Genomic DNA, 17,824 nt, shown 5'->3' on the forward strand with positions numbered 1-17,824 from the left:
CGAGCGGCGAGTAATTCAAAAGTTAAATAGATGACGCATAGTAACGTAGCGTGTGTCCGGGGGGGTTCGCTGCATCGTCCGAACGATCGGTTCCACTTGGAAACTTTTAATTTGATGCCAAACTTTGTCCTATTTTTGGTAACTGTTGGGTTGCACAAATATCAAAACGAAAACTTTTCCTCCGGTGTCCGGTGTCCGGTAGGTTAACGAATAGGATGGACGTAATTTAGAGAGGGGGGGGGGGGGGGAGAAAAGCCGATCCTGCACACATTTGCAAATGAAAAATGGTCCACTCGTGACGCTCAATTGCCGGACGGACCTGCTTTGCCTCATGGTAGCGCCGGTGATCGATTTCGAGTGATTGGAGTTCGATTTTCCGTTCGGTCAGTGCATAAATTCGTCCCGACGGTCGTCGGTTCTGGAACGAAAGTTCTGAAGCGGCCTCCGCAATCAACTACATGAAGCCTTGGTACGAGAGCGAGAGTGAACGCTTCGGAAAATGCATTTGACAGCTGCTTGCAAATGCGTGGCTTTTTCGCTTGGCCTCTAGCTGACTTCTGGCCCCCGCATGGCGTCTGCACTCCCACTCTCTCTCTCTCTCTCCCTAAAGGACTCAATTGACCGCTCGACTCTTTGATGAAGTTAGTCCTACATTTAATTTCACTCGGCTCGTACATGCACCGTACCCATAAATTCTGTCGGTGTGATGTGTTTCGGGGCGAAAGTTTTCACGTCCCGGGTGAAGTCACCTGTCCATAGTTTGGCATGCATGGAACGATGCTTCTCACCACTCGGTGGATTCTGTAAGTTCTGCAACCCGGTACACCCCTCGGTCGAGGTCCTACTACGGCACACGTCAGTGCGGCAAGGCAGTTGGGTAATCTTGTTTGCTCATTACATTCTCGACACGAGACCACACAGTTCATCATTATTCTTACCGGGGATCATGGAAACCTGGGACCGTACTACCTGTGCCGTAGCGTAGCGTGGGGATGGAAAGAGTTGTACGAACGGACCGAACCATGGGGAGATTGCTGTGTGTTATGTGGAGTCGAGCCGGCAAATGGGTCTTACACCTTTTTTGCCAACTTTCCCACTGGTACCGGCGCACCGTCGGAGCGATTATCTGCATACGAGAGCAAACGGGAAAAGCAAACCGTAGCTCACACACACACACACACAACAAACTTTTACTGCCCTCAAATGTATAGGCAAACGTGCGGCGAAAGGTTTGTGCCGAGCTGGGAGGTGAATGTTTGTGTAGGGATAATTTTGACGGATCATGGCGCCGGGCCAAAAGATATTGAGATTCTTTTGCAAGACCAATGGGGATATCGTCCGTACGAGGTTACATACACGTGCGGCTATAGTTCACGATTCCAAACACGTCGTTCTGGACTGGTGCAAATCTTTTGAGGTAATACCCGAAAAAGTATTTGATCCGACCAATGGTAATGAGTTGCTTTTGGGGGGTTGCAAGAAAAGGCCCGGATGGGATACGGTTTACCTTCACTTTGGTTATGAGATCATCAAACGGAGGGGGAGAAAAATAATCGGAAGATTCCAAAATTGGATTGGATGGATGCGAAATAATTACATAAAACATGAACTTCAGAAGATTTCGTATAATCAGGTTTTGGAGCTCGGTTCTCTTCCTTAGTTTCAAAGTACTACAAAGTTATTGGATTCAGTTTCCCGTTTCCCAATGTTTTATAAACATTAGCAGACCAAAACTAACATACATGTTGCGCTGCCAATTACACTGACACGTGTACGCTCACCGATGCACCGATTTCAATTGTTTCGCGATTTGCAAAAGCATATTTATGTACCGACCCGGGGTTTCTTTTGCCCTAAAAACAGCCAGGTGAAAAGCACATCGCCAAAGGCCAGCGAAGGGCGTGAAATGTACAACCGGCGGTGGGAAGCAACTTGAACATGGGTTCAATTAGGTAAATGAAAAATCACTCATGAGATTCGGCTCGATTGCAAAATGGGGAGGGAAGGAAGGTTCTGCAGGACTGCTGATACCGTGCAACAGGTAGTGAGCGACAGTATGCAGCATAATGGCTGGCCCGTCTGGGAGCAGCCGTTTGAAGGTTTGAAGCCCTATACGGGGAAGCGCATTTGATGGTCGGTTCTGTTGGTTCTGTACACTACAGGAACCAATTTGCTGATTTTCCCAACAGGCAGAATTCAACGAAAGCTCTCCATTGCACTGGTATGGAAGATGGAAGTGCGGTAGTGACTTTGACCGCTACCGCTAGAATTTGGAGAAGTAGGCACGAGGGTAGATTTGAGATACGGAGACGATAAGATTGATTTGGGTTCTTGCTGGACGGTGGAATTATATCCATACTCTGGCGCAGCTTATAGCCGAAGCATTCTTTAGACAGATGTTGATTGAGATTTAAGGTTAGTATGGTTGATTGCGGTAGCTAGAATAGGTGAGCACACTTTAGGAGGATTTTATTCTCATCCTAAAACAGTTTATGGGGTTTGCGCCGGTGGCAGAGTCGATAACGGCGCTGGTCTTCACACGGCAGGACCGGAGTTCAAATCCCATCCAGACCGCCTCCCCGTGCGCAGGACTGACTATCCAGCTACGGGTAAAATCAATACACTGGAAGCCAGAAATGACTGGCCGAGCTCTTTCCAGGTTGTATACGACCATACGACATGTGGAATTGTCGATAAGTGTGGTTTATGGCTAAGTGATTTTTTAATATGCAAGTCATTTATTACGTCTAGTTTTATTTTCTTAATACCAAGTATTGGACGCGCAAAAACTCCTTCACTGCTTGACAGATATTGTGATACTTTTCCAAGAAAAATAGAACCTTCCAAAATGTAGGACACCACAATCTCAGTGCTTGAGTTGGAAGCCAAACACATTAATAACTCCGATAGAGGTGTGCATGTGCCGAAAAAAGTTCTCTTTGCGCCTTCCAGAGACTAACCAAGAAAGTGTCAAATGGCGTAGCTGAGGTTGAGGGGTTCAAACCTATTTTTTTGCTACCCACCAACTATCCACATATGGATTGAAAATCTTATGCATGTGCACATCATTTATATAAATGTGTATGTGTGTACGTCTACCCAGCAGGAAACGCTTGCCTAGGGTACAGCTGTCTCCTTGCACCACACACACACGCCATCTTGAGAAATATTTTCGGGGTGGCTTACAATCCGATCCAGCACTGCCGGGTGAACCCGTTTCAGGTGGCTGACCCGGGCGAAACCCCTGCAGGACCGCCGGCGACAGAAGCGTGTGTGATATGAATGATATATTAATACGGGACCAGCACGCCTGCAACTGGCCTGCACATGCCAACCGAACCGGTCCACCAATCGGTTCTAGGCAGCGCGCGAACGTTGTGAATTCGTCGGTGCCATCTGGTGGGTAGGTTTTCTCGAAACCACCTTCGCCCACCCAACTCTCGGCGTAGGTGTGACACTGTGGGACCGAAAATTGCACAACCCAATATTCGTGCAGCTTTCATATTCTGCATTCAACTTCATCGCTTCCATCGGTTGCCCCGGTTGCAAAACGGGGTTTCATCTTTCCGCCGGCATGTTCTGCTGCTTTCGCGTACGGAATACGAAATACTGTCTACGGTAGCGTGCCACTTGCCAGCCCAAAACCATCTCGAACGGTGAATGCGAGTCACCTGCAACCGGGTTCGTTCGGGTGGGTTCCTACGGCAGAGCTCGTAGGAGACGCCACCTTTTTTCGGAGGTGGATTCCTGGTTGCTGCGCATATATTTTTCATAACCAGCCAGATAGCCAGCCCCAGAATCTCCAGAATCACCGCTGTGCAACTTGTGCAGGTTTGGTCACCCGGTTTTCTGGGCATGCGAAAACAATTTGCGCCGTTTATAGGACTGTTATATCATCTTCACGATTCTCGCTATCTTCGGTCGTGAGAGGCCCGGAAACGGTTCCGCCACCTGAAGCCGACGTGAGCAGAGAATTGTTTTTGAACGTTTCACCTGTCAGGTGGCTTCAACAAATCAACCCAACTCACCGAACGACACCTCGCTTGGTGGGTGAAGCCGTCGGTTTCGCACTTTGGGCGGCCACGCGAACGGCCCCGGGATGCGGTACGAAGAAGATAGCATTTTTATGGGGTCATTAATATGAAAATTTTAAAATTTATGACTTTTCATTACTTTTATGGCTGGAAAGCAATTCCACGGAGACGGCGCATTCAAGGCCGACCCGTGTGCCGTTTGACGTGCGATCCACGGACGGCCGCCAGCCTTGACAGTTACGATTTTCGGGGCTCATCTTACGCTAAGCCCACCAGCTGATTCCAGCTTCATGCCACCGTGCAATGCCACTCGCCGTTTTGATGGCCAAAAGATTACGATCCTCATTTTCATGCCCGGGCGCTCACTTCATGGCCCGACAGCTCCACACGCTGCTCGCGCTGACACACGGCCGAACGATGGGCCGTCCCACTGGAACACTTTATCGCGAATGTCGTTTCGTGCGCCGGTGACTATTTTTCTTCTGACGGCAACATCCAAACCAGAGTGGGTGAGAGTGGGACAAGAAAAAAAAACCCTCCCTGCTCGACTGTGAGACAAAACGACACCCGTCCCTATCAGAATGGGAGCACGTCCTTAATCTCTCAAGAAGGCGCGACACCATGAAAGAGCCATGCCACGGCCAGCTTCCATCGGTCAGTTTCCATAAATCATGCTCCACTTCCGGGATGGGGAGGTGGGCAAGTTAATTAGCATGACAAAGGATTTATGCCTCCTCAAAACGAATTGGATGTGCAATGGGGAAGGGAGACAGCACGTTGTACATGACGATAAAAAAAACGAAGTAAAATTAAACTCAATCAACTCGTTGGACAGGCAAAAAAAAGGACACGCGGAATGGTTTAACGTGTTGCCTCCCAGATCATAAGGATTACGGTTCACAAATTGAATCAGACCTTTTTGTTGGTAGTTAGTTCGATGTTGAAAATTATTTAAACCGCCGTTTGATTTCTTCATTATGATGTCTCAGACAGACTGATGCTCATCAGTAAATAAGTCTAAGTCTTTAGTTCAACTAGGTCAATAAGTTCTCTCTACACATCATGAAGCTCAGACCAAACAAAGATTCTGTTTAGCTTTCAAAGTCCCGCCTATTGCCTTTTTTGGGCAGTTTTCTCATGCGTGCTCAAAGCACCCAGACGATGATGTTTGTCCATTGTTAACACTTTCACCATGATTATCGAAGCCGCATTACATCCATACTGGAGTCCCTGCTGAAAGTAATTCGGTCAGCATCTCTACAGCAATTTGGTCGAGCAAATAAAAAAAAAAAAACACCCCAGTAGGCGTTGTTCCGACCTGATTAATTTGCCATCCCAAATCCACCGTCACTCGCAACGGCATCGTCAGGAAAATTATACCTTCACCCGAGCGACAATTCTGGTAATGAGCTTGGCTAACGAGCCTCGCAAAACTGAGACCAATGGCGGATTTCGGTCGCTCGCCAGCCAGGGCGACCTCTAGCCGCAGATATATCAAACCCAGAACCGAGAGAATACCCGCACGAGTTCTACTTCATCAACGGAACGATCTCAATCAGTTGCAATCAAAACCGGTCCTCCCCATCCTTGCGATCACGGTGAGATCCACGGACAGCCAGAACACGAATCAAGGATGCAGGTGTTGTTTTCGATGTCGTTTCGACTAATACGCGCACCGTTTCGCCGAAGGTTCGCACCGATACGCAGAAGCCTTTGCTGTAAGTGGCGGCAATTGGTAAATGAGATGTTTAGTTTCCAATCACGTACACGGTTTTGGGCCTGCTGCTGTTACCGCGCTCGGTTGTCCTTTTCGTTTGCGTTGGCGTTCTATTAATCTTGGTTTGGGCGATCGGTGACCTCACCGGAAACTTCACTTCACTAGTACGGATGACCAGAACAGCCAGGTTGGTCAGAGGAACAAAGTAATGGTTGAAAGAGTTCATTGGCATACGAAGGTAACTGGCGGTACCGTGGTGAGCCGGCAACTTATGCTGTTCAATTAAATTATCTTGCTCATCAGGATAAATACGGATTCTCTTGCCGTTTCCCTGTTATCTACCTACTTCTTTTTGTTCTCCCAATGATTGACGACCAGCTTTCATTACACGAAAAGGGCACAACAATTTCAAAAGCAATTGAAAAGACCACATGCACCACCGTGGTGATGCCGGATAAAACTTTACGCTGTTACGCTGTTTGCGTGATTGAGGTTGAGCATCGGGGATAAAATTAACTCACTTTTAATTGATTAATACGAGCTACGAAATGTGTACGGAAAACTGGCCCCTGTCGGTGAAGTTAATGCGATGGACCATAATGTTACTGGAGGATGTGTATACCGAAAAGTTCGCGACTGAGGTTGCCACTGCTGCGCTACTAAATAAATTCATTTGACGGGCACAACACAGACACAGAAATACCACAAATTTCGCTCCGGTCACACCGAGAGCGACTTGTTAGTTGATTGTATGCGTATGGTGGTATATGGTATAAATACACAACTGGATTGGAAGGGTGCAAAAAAAAAAACAGGGGCGATGGGGGAGGGTTGATACTCACTGCAGGACATCTCATCGGATCCGTCGGCACAGTCGCGGTTCTGGTCACACATCCAGCCCAGCGGGATGCAGTTGCCGGTTCCACTGCGACATGTAAATTCCTCTGATGAGCACACTTTGCTCTCTGTGGCGGTCCGGTTGCGGTTGCACCAGTGACACGTCCATCGGGTCATTCGTTTGCGTACGGTGCGTGGCAGTACAGTCAATCCAAGTCAGATTCGTCAGTCAAGACCGGTCGGTTGTTGAACGGACGCGCACGTGATGTTGTTTTGGGGTTTGGCATGGGAAGGAAACGGTCGGTGGCGATGAAAAATGAAACACCCCATTAGTATTTTATTTCATGATACCCCATTAATGTAATTAAACGCACGCATTACGTGCTTAAAAATGAGCAGATGAGACAGGGTAAAGCTAGGCATACGATATACAATGGGAGTATTACACAGGGATACAAAATGGACGCAGGGTGTTAATTTTTGTTAAGCATGCACAATGGATGTGATACAATTTTAGAACAAATGTAAGTTACATGACAAAAGAGTTAATTATTAGACGTAGGATTACTTATGAACTAACAGATAATTAATCAGTGAACTAAAAAAGGAAACCATTTACAACACAAAACCTATACACAAAAACGTCTAAGGACTGGAACTAAAATTTATTAACTTTGGAAAACTAGAAAGCAAAGCACATAAAAAGCTTAATACAACTACAACTGACATTCGCTAAAACAAAAGAACAAAAACGATCAAAAGTACAAGTAAAAACAAAATTGCACTAACGATTATCCTAGTGCATAGTTTAACACATACCTTCTCACATCTTTCAGTTTATATTTGAGACTTTCGCACAAGACGATTACATATTTAATTATTGGTAACCTGAACAGATTTGTATCTTAACTTCAGGATAAACTTACGAATACTACGGAAAGTTTAGAGTGTTTACCCATTAATTGATTTTTAATGAGTTACATTTTATCAAACATTTAGTATACAATTTTATTTCTAAACCTATATCAGTTGAGGACCTATTTCTCTATTAAAAATGTATTCCATCGGCAAAAAGGGGTGTCAAATTGTCTATGTATGATTTTAAAATGATGAGAATAAAAATGGAATGGTTTTTATCAAGAATGTATCAAATTAAAAAAACAAAAAGACATCCTTCTCTACATCTTGCCATGTGCAACTTCAAACGAACCTCTGGTGTGTGTGCCGTTACCCAGGTAATGTAAACCTCATCTGAATGGAATTCCGATGCAAAGCCTTAACCACAGACGGTTGAATAATTGAGGTGATTGAATAAATGATACGGTGCCGATCCTTGTGTACAGCCGCAATATGCATTTGTTGTCGGTGCTTTTGTTTAGGACTAGCTAGAATAGGATAGGGTGGATAGAAAAAGGTAAATACATTGCCAGTTCAAAGCAAAGGTTGTGGATAAGCATCTTTCCTACGACAAGGATTAGTTTTGAAAATATCTTAACTGGTTGACCAGGCAAAGGATTTCTTTCTGCACAAGCTAAGGTAATTAAATACTGCAAACTGGATATCGAATCTTCTTCGTAATGTCGTCCAGTTTGTAGAACTAAATTTCCAGCTACAGGTTACCTAAGGCAAGAAAGCCAGTAATGGTAGAACCTCTAGAGTCACCTTGAAGCCGTAGAGCAAAAGAAAAAAAACTGAAGAAGAACCTCAAAGCTTCCTTCATTGTAGTTCGATTTTGGTTAACTTTTCTAACTACATATTTTTGAACAGTAAGCAATGATTTACACCACTGAAATTTTGTATCAGTGAATCAAGTCTTACAAGAAGGTGTTTGCCATACATACAACATCTTGCATCTCAAAAATGAACCTTCTTCTCCAACAGCAGGATGATTTTCATTGTACGCGTTCAACCATGATTGTATCTAATTTTATTAAATACAACCAAACCGCTTAACATGTATTTTATAGTTAATCCTTACAGCGCGTTTCTAACGCATCGCTGCGAAGCTGAACAGAGCTCCTGAACAAGCTGTTTCGTTATTAAACAAAACCAAAACCAAAACAAAAAAAATCGGCCAACCCCACTTAGCTCTTTCTCGGTCAGTCGCCTTCGGCGCGATTGTTGCTCGAAACTTTAATTACAAACCATAAAAATGTCGACCCATCAACAAATACCATCCCCGTAAAGTACAGCGAACCAGGATGAAACCGAACGCGAGCCCGGAGCCATTGTTGGGGCAGGACGACAAAAAATAAGACTAGCGCGACCCTTTATTACTGACCGTCTGTTGCCACCCTGGTTGGGATGGGTTGGTGGAGAAGGCACGGGTTGCAAGGGTAGCCAGGGGCTGTGTACGACTTCTTACAGGCTGGCTTCGGCCGCTCCAAACACCACCCTGGCCCCCCAAAAACCATTGTTCACCGGATGAATTAACCCAACAGAACTTTTTAAATGTTCTTTCACGGCGGTCGGTCGCGTTCCTCGACCGGCTATTACGAACAAAGCGACGCAATCCGAACGGTGGAAAACCCGGAAGGAATTCTATCATCCCAAATCCTTCAGCGGGACACTTCGCGCAGCTCTGTGCGTGTGTGTGTGACAACAGCTTGCCGACTGGCAACCACTATGTCATTGATTGTGTGAGGTGTGTGTGTGCGTAGGATTTTTAGCGATACGCAAAACCTTTGTTCCATTCCAGCGGAAAACGGATCGTCATTTAGATGACCCTGTTTTACAACTAGCTTCGAGGGGTTTTAACACCACCAGTACCGGACACGGCAGGTCAGCAGCCCTGGTGGACGGACCCTGGGGTATGTACGGGTTCGGTGCTTCCTACCATTATCGCATCATGTCTCTCGCTCCAGTATTAGCGCCTTTAAAGCAAGATGGAGAGTAAACAGGGCAAGACTGGACACTGTTTTGTAGCTGTTGGCAGTTTTTACGACTTTACAATATGGCTCTCTTTACCCACCGGGCACCAGGCAAGTTACCAACCATGGTCCACAAGACGATGCGGTACTTGGCAGGCAGGAGTGCAAGATTAAAGGGATTCTTTTGCATTTGCCGTTTTGGTGGACGGCAAAATGTTTCATTTAGTGGACGTACCATGCAGTTAATGCCCCGGTTGGCATCCTCACCAGACGATTTGACCGTATGCCAACAAATCACGTCCTAACCGTTACAGAGGTTTGAAAGGTTAGAAATGAATGCAGGGCCCATGTTGTATGTGTGTGTGTGTAAATATTATAAGGATAATAAGGAAGCACACAGTCATTAAAAGTTATTTTCCTTTCCCTGTCCGCCTACGGCAGGAAATGATGCAGCAAGGAACGTAGCCATTGCTATGTAGAGTACCGGATCTTGGCTGCTGGATGTCCGTACACATACCTCACCATGGTCAGGAATTGTGGGTCATGGTAGCCATCAGACAAAAAATAAAACCAAACTTTTACCATTTTGGCATGAGAAAGTATTACACATCACGGAAAAAGCTTCTCCTCCAGTGAAGGATCTTGTCTGTGTGCGGGTGTAAGCCTGGTTACGAGAATGTCCCACAGTACATCCGGTGTTAATTCCGTTACGGAAATGGTAGAAAGGTGTGAACATTCCAGCCGGATTATCTCGGCAGGTCCGAAACCGCTCAAGACGACCACCTAGATTGAGTAAACACACACACACACCCGAACGGGGGATTGTAGTAAAGTGTTCCATACCTCCGAAATCCGTCCGGAATCCCAAACCGACCAAATTAGGGCACGCAGTAGTAGGAGGGACCGGTGTGGTGAAGTTGAAAGGATAGTTGAAGGGGCAACGGAAAAGGTCATCCGGTAAATTGGTGATCCTTACACCGTTCCGTCGTGCTTCAGACCCAAGTTCGACAGGAGAAGTGACGAGAACATTGCCGCTTAAGAAGGGGGTTTTCCTTACGAGGAAGCGAGAAAGTTGCGATTTTTGCAAATAGCTGGGTGGTAATTTTCAACCAGCTTTGGTAGCACCCGAACGGGAGGGGGGAGTGTAGGTTGTTATCGGGTTCCGAAGCGGTTCCGGATATCGCAGGTAGCCATGCGTGCGTCGTACGCCACACGAAACGGCTGTACGGAAAAGCACGAAGCAAAGGTACAAGATTTATTTCCTGAAAGATACGGGAACGCTCCTGCGGAGCTTTTCGAGCAAATCTCCTTCGTTCCGCATGAGAGTTGTTTTCTCCGATGTTGTCGAAATTTTGAGGACGGTCCGATCGTGATTTAAGCTAAGAGCTAAGGTGGATGAGTTTATGTACTCGGACACGGTTCGATGGGAGATGGCTGAGGGCCGCGTCTCGACATTGCGAAGGGACATTGGAGTTGGGGTCGACGGAGGATATTGATCTCCATCAATTTGTTGCCCCCAAAATGCGTGTGCGTGTATCTTCGATTATGTGGGATAAGAAGTTAAGGAAAATGGGGATCTTTTTGTGTGTGAGTGCACTGTAGGCCGAAAACCCTTGGGACATGTAGGCTTAGCATTGCGTAGGCAATAGAGGCACATCGTTCGGGGTAGTGGCTTCGGTGGAGCCCACGAATTCCTGCCGATTGATTGACGAGATGATACAGACCAACATCGAAACGATTTGTAGATTTTTCCTAGAACTCGAACCGGCTTTCATGCTTAACTTACCACAATTTTGCTCGTCTGAACCGTCGGGACAGTCCTGTTCCCGATCGCACAGCCAAGATTTGGGAATGCAGCGATCGGCGCTCTTACACAGTACCTCATTGGTTGGGCAGGTTTTGACCACTGCATTGAACGTTGGACGCGAGGTGCAAAACGGTGCAAACACATAAACACAAAACCATGCCATAAAGGTGACGAATTAACGTATAAAGGTAACGAAAGAGATAGAAATAGCATTACAAGCGATCCACAACCGAAGCTACTAAAACAAGCAAAAACTATCTACGCTCGCGTCAGGCGTGTTACATACAGGGCATAGTAAACATGCGCTAAGTGTGGAAGCAGAAATTATAAGAAGGGACGAAGATTTCATAGACGAACCGTCACCACAAACTGATGCGGAGGCAGTAAATATAGAAGAGCGAAACACAAAAAAAAACATGGTGGAAGACATGGCGACACTGATGGATTTCTACTTACGGCATTTTTCGACGTCTTCGTCCGAACCGTCGGCACAGTCACGCTCGCCATCGCACTGCCAGCGCTTCAGGATACACCTACCATTCTTGCAGCGGAATTTGTCACCAGGACAAGCGGTCTCTGGGGGCGGTAGAGAAAAAAAAGAAAGGTGAGCAAATTGCGACGAGAGTATTAGGAAATGCTTTTCGGTACAGGCAAGAATGTTGCCAGCAAAACTTCCGGTGAAACTCGGGGCGAAGATTTAAAGCGAGTCGCGGAGACGTGAATGTAGGTCACCAGATTTAACATCAAATCGGATGAGAGGGTTTTTTTTTGCAAATCCGCCAGTAAAAATAATCTTTAAAAAGTGTTTGTTGTCAGATTTTTAGTTACTTTTTTTAAATAATAACTATCGAGAAATTATACACTAGGTAAGCTCGATCCTTGATTCTAAAAACTAATAACTAATCACCGAACGAGATTCGTTCATATCTCAACAGCTACATTGTTTCGCAAAGTACCGAAACAAACGAATTCAATCGAAAGCCGTGTGCGTACATCAAAAGCCTCCACTGCAAACGACACAGTTGGAGGGCACACGCTGATAAGTGGTACAGGAGACGCAAAATTAATTAGGAACAAATGCAGCGGTACCAGGGGGCCCAGACATCAAACGAACCTCTTACAGCCCGTTGGTATTGATTCGCACAGCGTTCCACAAATTGATACTGACGCCACAGAAAATCCTTTGATAGTGGAAACCACATCACGGGGGCAGATTAAAGGGGTTACCCCTGCTTAAAACCGCAAGCAGCGGAACAGCGTGCAGCAGCACGAGCAAGGTTCACACGCCATCCGGCGTCAGGCATGGCTCAGCACGGCAGCAATAATGGTGGCAAATTGTCACTTTCAGCTGACAAATTGGCGCGAGTTATTAACGGGCTTACAGCGGCAAGTACGCGACAGCGCACATTTCGCACGACGCCCGTAAAAACGGACACATCAGTGTCGCGAGTGCGCTAAATGACGCCAAAGCGAACGAAGCCGTTTGATATTGCACTGGTCTGGCATGAAGATTGGAGTTGGTTTTTCATGATAAAAACAATGAAACATTTCATTCGTTTCACTTGTTTAAGGAACGTAAGCAATACGTGTAACAAAAGGATGAAATTTGTCTTCCACTCACTTATGGCCACAAAAGGAATGGTTTGTTTAATGAGTGTTTTATTACGACCTTAATTAAAATTGACGTGTTTCACACACGCACCGAAAAAAACCCCCCACTAGTTAAGCTTTTAACAACCTTCAAATTTACTAGCGTGCAATAAAAGCAACCCGAAAGAGAGAACAAAAAATTCTACCGAAAACCCATCCCAAGTTCGGAAAGGATATTTTTTGGTAAGATTCCTAGAAAACGGGTTTTTGTTTGGCTCAGCATCCCACCCATCACGCGGAAAGGACGCGGCTTGCCGCTAACATGTGGTTAAATAGTGTGTCTGTGTGTGTTCGTCATCCGAAATGATGCGGAACATGGCGGACGCGAGCAATTTTTGTCCTTTCGGTATCGTGTTTCTTGTCGTGTTTTGTGGTGCCATGATACCTTCGATGATATTCGCGCCGTGCCCTGTTGTGGCTGTCCGGCCTGCCTGTCTCGTGCCCGAACAAAGCTTTTGACGGCAGCCCGACAACCCGACTAACACCGTATTTAATTAAAAACTGTGATGTTTCGCACAGCCACAACTTACACGATGATGCCCGTACGTCATGTTTTACCAAACGCGAACACTGTGTTGCAGAGCTGCATCTGCTTTTTTTTTCATTTGCATCCCTTTCAACGCTAGGAGGAGAGAGCGTGGTGGTGGTGGTGGCTGGTTTGATTAAAATTTATCATAAAATTAGGTATTGCGTTCCGGGCGCGATATTTGACTGCACGAAACTTTCGTGGTCCGCAGTTTTCGGTAGCCAATTTAATTTAACGGCTACGGGGTAAGACATTTTCGCAAGCATAGCATTTTTAGCGCTACCATGAAATTATAATGTTTTTTTCGGTGGTGATTGCAATTTTCCACCACAAAGTATAGTAGTGTGATAACTATCAAGGTCATAGAACGATGTAGTATATGCAGATAGTCTCTGGGTTTAATGTAATGTAATGCCAGCTGATAATTATTAAATTAGGTAGATGAAATTAAAGCACCTTCGTCTAAAATTTTACAGACAAGCACTTCCTGAAAATCGATTGTGGAACTGCTTCGAGTTTTGCAAGATCTATTTACGTGGAAATCACAAGTCACACAAGTCTAATACTCGAGACAGATTCCGGTTATCGTACAGTGTTTCTAGGACCTCTGCATTGCCTTCAAGGGGTCAGAAGAATTAACTGAAATAGAGAAATTCGTCAAAGATAAAATGGACATTGATGTTCAAAATTCGCCGAACATTTCTGAGATGAAGTCGTCGATGTGACAATTGCTTAAGATGAGGTGTTGACCGCATGAGGTGAATTTTTTAATGTTTTTAATATTGTATCGAAGACTTATATAAAATAATTACATTGGAGATAAAAGCAACAAATCGCTGAGGCTCAGAAGCAATAAAATCGATAGGGACAATTATTCTTAAGATAGCGATGACCAAGATGACTGCCAAGAGGCCATCCTTTTATTTGAAAATGTAGATGCTTCCGATTTTTTCCATTTTTTTGGAACGCTTAGTCCATCTGTTCATTAATCGAACTCCTCCAGAATTTGAACTCAATACTTTGAATTTACAAGATGTATTGTAGAAAATATAGAAGTCTCTGAAATTCCTTCCTCATATCACTCCATGCTAGATGTTCTAACAAATATTGTTACCAGTGTCTCTTGTAAGACTTCATTTCCAGCACCATTGTCATTGTGATTAGCTTTCAGATTGAGGCCAGCACACCAGCAACACTATCACACCCATAAACGTGGCTCCTGGACCAACGTGTTCCTAAGACCACCTCACAGATAAACTGAGCCCCACCGTATCATGCCCGGGAGGTTATCTTTTCGTTGTCACAGGTCGCTGAAGCCGAATGCTGAGCCGAAGCGTACCGGAGCAAGACACAAAAGTTAGCCAATCATACTTGCCATTCCGGTTGCGGTCACATCATGTGTTCGTAATAATCAAGCATTCGTTCACTGCTGCCCGTTATCTTGCCATTTTTACTACCAGGTACCAGATCAGCTACCATTTGAGCTATCGATTGAGGGTAACAACTAACAGAGCATACGAAACCGAACCAACAACAAAAAAAAACCTCCCAAGATGCCGATTGCCGATGGCAAAATAAGACGCGCCGAGATAACAAAGAAAAAACATGCTGCTTCTGTTTGGGCTATGATTGATTGCATTTCCGGTGGCTTCCGGCGGTCGGCTTTGACGGCTTGCTCCAGGAAGCCAATGAATGGAAGCCATGTTTCCGCACGCACGTTTCTGCAGCGCCGGTATAAGATGGCGTCTGCTGCTACGTGCCCGGGTACGGGAAAGTGGCCACGTAGGCACGTCAGTTTGCCACATAAATCTGCTACAAATTGGGTTTTTTTTTCGGGCAGGGCAAGCATCGTTACGGAGGAAGACGGTTTCGTGATTTCCTAATCATAAACGGATAGCGTACCAATGCCAATCAATGATGCACCGGGACGGGTGCATCTCGTACGCCCGATTGGTCTCTGATTTGTTTGGCAACGCTGTCAGTTTTGTGAGCGGAATAAAAACAAACTTTGATTTCAGGCCGCCTGATCTGGCGTACGGCGGGCCGAAGATAACGCACAGGTCAGCTACATTACGGAGCCATAATACCGAATCATGCATTGGAAGCATTGTTTGACCTAAGAGGGCACACAATGGCTTGTGTATCTATTTTTAGCAAGGTGAATCGTTCACAGTACAGTTGCTAACGATGGATTATGAAATTTTGATGCACAACTTTGTGGACTTTATCTGCTCTTTGCTAGGGGAACAACCTAACATCATGAGCAGTGTGGGCAAAACTGATATGCTTCTTGTTATATTTGTAACTTTGGGGAATTAAGATTGAAAATGCATTATCTTATTCTGGCACATCGGTAGCTAATGTCGACGAAGAAGAAATAAAGCGTAATTACATTTTATAAATTGTAAGTTACAAAATTAGAGCTTCCCGGTTCGAGAACTCGTGTTCCAGAACATCAACTTCCATCCACATCCTTCCATGTGTGAAATTGTAATACCTTCATTTCTTATTACGAAGACTAATTTTCATTAAACCTCACACCGCCCAGCCTCTCGTCTCCCCTCCCCGACACCTAACCTCAAACCATGCGTCCATTTACCATAAAGCTTATCATGTGCTTGAACCACACCCTTGTTAACCCACAATCTGTCTTCAATGAACTTACAGCCGCACCGTGGTTACCACACGCCGAGCACCGAGACACCGCCATAAAGTATATGGTTCACGAGAATTCCGACGAGGAGAAAAAGCAAAAACAGGCACGTCACGGGGGAAAAGCAACGCGTTTGCGCTGGTCGTCACCGTACTGGTTGCATTATTAAATACTTATTTTCAAGATGTCAGCGGGATTAAAACTTCACCGTAAATTCTCCGCACCGTGCGAACCTTTTTCGCTCTCCATCGCACCAGCGTCCAGCTTCGCCGGGGACGGCACTGTATTCATTACGCAAAACAAGTAAACCCGCCCGGTACGACATGTTGACGGGGTTTTGTGGAAGAAATGTTAAAGCTTCCTAGAAATACTGGCGTAAATTAAGAGGTATCTTTCAGGGCGATGGTACGTTAGGCGGCGATGGAGGCGCCTAATGATTTTTAAGCCCAGCCCTGTCGGTCGGTGCCGATGCGGAAGAGGTGTGTGTGTGTGTTTAAAATGACATTCTCGAGTCGCACGTCACGCATACACTAAGAATGGGGCCGCTTTTGCTTCACTCTTATACCTGTTTAAAAGCTTTGTCACTAGAGGCTGATTGTGTTTAAAGTCTTTCCTGGGGGGAGGTTCAGTTCAGTTCACAGTTCCGACAAGCTACAATTCTAGGCAAATGACTTCAGAACAGTGAGAAAAGGATAGCAACAACAACACACACAAAAAAATCCGAAAGTTTAAATTAACCCTTCAAACATCCAGTTTTCCGGCAACTACATGGGGCTTTTGCGCTCACGTGCCAGACCGTACTTCAGAGCGCGCGATTCGGTTACAATAAAACCGAAACACACCTTCGCCGATGGGTGGTGCACGCTGTAAATTTGCTAACCAGGTTCACAGTCAATTATTTGACTGGTTTCGCACCAGTCCAGACCGGTGAATGTCTGCCCGTGTGCGACAAATTTGTGCTAACAATTTCGTTTCGGTCGAAAACTGAATAACCCTGTTAGGGACCGTTGATGGTTACCTCAGCGTGGTGGGCTGCGTCCTTGAATTACTTACACCGCCCCACGAGAACCTTCGGAATGTTCCCAGAAGAAGAGCTTGCGTTCGGTGTGTTTTTGTTGGTAGATTTTGGCCATTGTTGCTTTTACCACGAACGAGCCCCGAAGTCTCCCATGAGGCGATGCAGCTACCCCCCCCCCTGCCCAACTCATCGTAAGTTTGGTAGGTAGAATGGCACAATAATAAAATCATTAGATTCCATGCTCCATTCCAGTCACGTAACGTTTCTACCGACAACCGGGGAACGACACTGTGGAGGAACCATTTTACAGCGCGAACGCTTTCAACGATAGCGTTTTGAAGTCTTTCCCTAACATTACGCACACTGTGTCGCATAACCGTCTGAAAGGTGTAGGAATATGTGTGTGTGTGTGTGTGTGCGTGTCATAAACGAAGCAAATGAAAAAAGAAAGAAAATCACTTATGACCTACGGCGACCGAAGTCAGGGGGAATCTTACGAAACTAGTTCACTATTCCTATGGGAAGGAAAATTCTTTTATTGGTTTCATTTTGACGCTTTTCCAAATGCTACTCCACTCGACCTGCGTTTTTTCTTTTTTTTTTTTTTTGGTCAACCCTGACAGTGGGCAGCTTAGCCGTAAGCAATGTAGGCGAGAATTTCTTTCGCTCTCTTCCTCTCGTTTCTTCCCCACACTTCGACCGTCATCCTCAA

General features: G+C 45.6%; 1 protein-coding gene across 25 annotated transcripts in view; it reads right to left on the reverse strand.

Annotated features, from left to right (window-relative positions):
* Window positions 1-17,824, reverse strand: part of LOC118504572 (low-density lipoprotein receptor) — a 159,407-nt gene that overhangs the window by 51,518 nt on the left and 90,065 nt on the right. For 22 of the 25 annotated variants that reach the window (XR_004905317.1, XM_036039193.1, XM_036039194.1 and 19 more), the window contains 2 exons: window positions 11,722-11,841; window positions 6,594-6,716 (listed from right to left, as the gene is read on the reverse strand). Coding sequence is in view for 24 of the 25 variants with exons in the window: in XM_036039193.1 (XP_035895086.1) it covers window positions 6,594-6,716; window positions 11,722-11,841 (243 nt within the window). In the remaining variant the exon portion in view is untranslated. Of the gene's footprint in view, window positions 1-6,593; window positions 6,717-11,244; window positions 11,365-11,721; window positions 11,842-17,824 lie in introns of all 25 variants that reach the window. The other 3 variants (XM_036039207.1, XM_036039211.1, XM_036039215.1) reach the window with 2 other exon arrangements.

The sequence above is a fragment of the Anopheles stephensi genome, chromosome 2 (genome assembly GCF_013141755.1).
Source record: "Anopheles stephensi strain Indian chromosome 2, UCI_ANSTEP_V1.0, whole genome shotgun sequence".
NCBI classification, from domain to species: domain Eukaryota; kingdom Metazoa; phylum Arthropoda; class Insecta; order Diptera; family Culicidae; genus Anopheles; species Anopheles stephensi.